Source organism: Pyrgilauda ruficollis, unplaced genomic scaffold, assembly GCF_017590135.1.
Source record: "Pyrgilauda ruficollis isolate IOZ18807 unplaced genomic scaffold, ASM1759013v1 scaffold169, whole genome shotgun sequence".
Classification (NCBI taxonomy): Eukaryota; Metazoa; Chordata; class Aves; order Passeriformes; family Passeridae; genus Pyrgilauda; species Pyrgilauda ruficollis.
In genome coordinates this window covers 73347-73905 of record NW_024515764.1, presented here as the reverse complement: position 1 = coordinate 73905, position 559 = coordinate 73347, and the positions used below count along the sequence as shown (strand labels likewise).

General features: G+C 70.8%; 1 protein-coding gene across 2 annotated transcripts in view; it reads left to right on the top strand.

The window, feature by feature from the left end:
* Positions 1 to 6: 6 nt before the first annotated feature.
* DVL1 (dishevelled segment polarity protein 1) overlaps positions 7 to 559 on the top strand; it is a 54870-nt gene continuing 54317 nt past the window's right edge. For both annotated transcript variants that reach the window (XM_041463635.1, XM_041463634.1), the window contains exon 1: positions 7 to 339. In XM_041463635.1, the coding sequence (XP_041319569.1) occupies positions 170 to 339 (170 nt within the window). In that variant the 5' untranslated portion in view covers positions 7 to 169. The remainder of the gene's footprint in view (positions 340 to 559) is intronic.

The following is a 559-nucleotide window of genomic DNA, read 5'->3' as shown; positions in this document are numbered from 1 at the left end:
GGAGGATGCGGGCGGGGCGGGCGCGCTGCCGTTCCCGGGTCGGGCAGCTAGAGAGCAGTGCAGGGAGCGCCAGCCCGAGCCCGCAGCTCCCTTCCTGTGGGCAAGGCCGACAGCGGAGCCGAGCGCCGGCCGAGGAGGCCCGGCCCGGCCGCCCCCGCTCCGCTCGCCCATGGCGGAGACCAAGATCATCTACCACATCGACGAGGAGGAGACGCCGTACCTGGTGAAGCTGCCCGTGCCGCCGGAGAAAGTCACGCTGGCCGATTTCAAAAATGTCCTCAGCAACCGGCCCGTGCACAGCTACAAGTTCTTCTTCAAGTCCATGGACCAGGATTTCGGGTGAGCGGCCGCGCTCCGGGCGCGCCCCCCGGCCCTCGGTGCGGTCTCTCGGCCGCGGGCCGGGCAGGGCTCGCAGCATCCCCGGGGCACCTGCCGGGCTCGGCCGGGCCGGCCCCGCTCGGCCCCGCTCGGCACCGGCAGCGCCGCGAACATGGCGGGCGTGCTTTTGCGACATCTCTGAGGTTTGTTTTGGCATGTTTTGGCCCTTTGCACTGTGCCT